This window comes from Ochlerotatus camptorhynchus, unplaced genomic scaffold, assembly GCF_037179485.1.
Source record: "Ochlerotatus camptorhynchus isolate MF236.1 unplaced genomic scaffold, CSIRO-AGI_Acam_v1.1 ptg000096l, whole genome shotgun sequence".
NCBI lineage: Eukaryota > Metazoa > Arthropoda > Insecta > Diptera > Culicidae > Ochlerotatus > Ochlerotatus camptorhynchus.
In genome coordinates this window covers 2293735-2296062 of record NW_027040586.1, presented here as the reverse complement: position 1 = coordinate 2296062, position 2328 = coordinate 2293735, and the positions used below count along the sequence as shown (strand labels likewise).

General features: G+C 42.3%; 1 protein-coding gene across 1 annotated transcript; it reads right to left on the bottom strand.

The window, feature by feature from the left end:
* Window positions 1–448: 448 nt before the first annotated feature.
* LOC135698856 (uncharacterized) lies at window positions 449–2328 on the bottom strand. The gene is made up of 3 exons (XM_065219003.1): window positions 1958–2328; window positions 884–1596; window positions 449–825 (listed from the first exon to the last, which is right to left on the bottom strand). The coding sequence occupies exons 1-3, from the start codon at window positions 2326–2328 to the stop codon at window positions 632–634; spliced, it is 1278 nt and encodes a 425-aa protein (XP_065075075.1). The 3' UTR covers window positions 449–631.

Genomic DNA, 2328 nt, shown 5'->3' with positions numbered 1-2328 from the left:
TTACATCTTCCATTTTCGGTTTTCACAAAGTGTACCCCCATATAGAAATCACAGACGTAGTCCTACGTCAAAATAACTACCTTTGGATGGTATTGAGTATTGACCTGGATTTTCTTCCGATTATAGAAGAACTAGTACAGACTATGTCACAATATTTTTACAAAAATCAGTTGCAATTTCAGAAAGTTATAGCTCACAATGTCAAATGAGTATGGTGCTCCAGAGTAACGATAACGATAACGGGAAAGAGTTAAGGGAACTTCGTTTAATTTTAGGGAACTTCACTAAAGGGATCAATTATTAGTTTAAAATTATAACTTATAGTATACTGTTTAACCCCCAAAAAACATTATTTCCAACAACAACTCCTCTTGTCGCAGGTTTTTATTTACTCAAACTTTGGTGTTCAAGACCACTTTTTATTGTGCTGTGCTGTAAGAAGGTGTGTCGCTATGTGCTATTACAATTGAATTCATAATAATTAAACGGTAGTTATCAGTGATGACTTTGCACTCCGCACCTGTCATCTATGCTAGGAGAAGATTACGTGTGTTTTGAGTTATGGTAGGTCCACAGCGAAACAAATGAGATAAAAAAAAAACTGAAAGTCATTCACAATGCAACAGAGCTATTAGTCCAGCAGTCCCTCCCGGTCAAATCGTTCCAGTAGTTTGGTTATAGACTTTCGGTATCGATCGCCGTTGTACTGCAGAAGGCGCAACTGTTCCGCTTTGTGCTCGTCTACCATGGCGTCAAAGCTAACGTCCACACCCGTTTTGTTGTCCATCATCACTATCGGAAGTATAGATACTGCAGCTACGAAGCCTATGAAGAGTTTTAGAGTTAGTTTTACGATACGACTTCAAAGTTGTACATATTCTACCAAAATAGCTCATTCTTTTGATTTCGTTCTTAACATCCATCAGGGTAGGTACCCTTGCGTAACCGGATGCTTCTAACGCTGATTTGAGAGTTGTGTGGTATTCGCTTATCAATGCATCTATTCTGTTCTCTCTGACGTCAAAAGTGGGACAATTGACTAGCGAATAGTTCAGATCCACTCCTGGGCTCGTGTAGGAGCTCAGTTGGTAATCAACGAACATGACGTCCTTTGGGTTGCTGTTAGTATCATACTGAAACAGTATATTATTGATCCACAAGTCACCATGATTGACTACTTTGTAGCCGTCGGAAAACTTTTGATTCAGACAAGATTGGACGCGGTGCTTATAGTGCGGCATCATTGTCTTCAGTTTAGCTATAATATTGGGGTTGAAATCTGTCCAATACTTCTCGGCACAATCTATGAGTGCATTCAAACCACTGGCAAAAATGTCCAGCACTGTATTGTCTTCCAGGGCAACGTGCGGATTCATGAAGCCATATTCCAACTGTTCAGCTAGCTCTTTGGCCTTGGAGCTACTGCTGCGAGCCAGTATCATCGAAGCTGCATGAAATTTGGCAATCTTGCGCATTATTATGCGGCAGTGATTGTAATCAAGCCCTCCTTTGGTTCGATCAGCCATGGTGAAGCCAAGAGCATTCAGATCTTGGAAAATGATCAACCGTATTGGATCCGTGGTGGCGTAGAACATTCTGGAATGTAGAGATAGGTTATTTTTTTTTGGCAGCTTTAGCTTTCATTACGTCCCCACTGGGACTTTTCGCCGGCTCTCAACTTAGTGTTCTTTGAGCACTTCCACTGTTGTTAAGTGAGAGCTTTCTAAACCTGTACCATTTTTACATTAGTGTGGCATGCCCAATCAGGGAAGTCGAGAAAAATGTTTCAACCCGTAACATTCCGAGCCCCAACGTGAATGACCCCAATAATTATGCTAGTGAAAAAGACTGGATCGACTGTCGAACTGGTCACTCCTGAACTTGGTCTGATTTAGGATCGATCGCTTATGGTTTCGGCCTAAAGACCCTTGGATAATAAGATTTTATCATTCCATACCTGGCCGCAAAGTTCTCTCCTTTCACCAACCCGGATAATGCCGGAGCTACGCTCCGAACCATATAAACCTCTTTCTCGTACGCATTTAGCATTCCAATTACGGGTCCTCTGAATCCGGTGTCGGGCATGCATTTCACTATCAGTGAAATCTCCTGCTGACTCTGACCCGCCTTACCTCGGTTGAATCGAACCCAAACCCTAAACACGTCGCTTAGATAGTTATCGCCAGCGGTGGTGGCCGTTCTAATTATAAACTGATCGATATTCACTTCGGTACGTTTGGGATATTCAAGACCACATTCGAGAGCCTCGCGGATCAGTGGTTCGTTCAAGTACGAAGGAACAAGGGAATTGGGCTTGCTGACTGCCAT

Excerpts from the sequence above, each read along its gene's own strand:
- LOC135698856 (XM_065219003.1), bottom strand. The coding sequence starts at position 2,328 with ATGGCAGTCAGCAAGCCCAATTCCCTTGTTCCTTCGTACTTGAACGAA. Across the intron at positions 1,597-1,957 it reads GGAGAGAACTTTGCGGCCAG|AATGTTCTACGCCACCACGG; the intron begins GTATGGAATGAT and ends TCTACATTCCAG. Across the intron at positions 826-883 it reads CAAAAGAATGAGCTATTTTG|GCTTCGTAGCTGCAGTATCT; the intron begins GTAGAATATGTA and ends AACTCTTCATAG.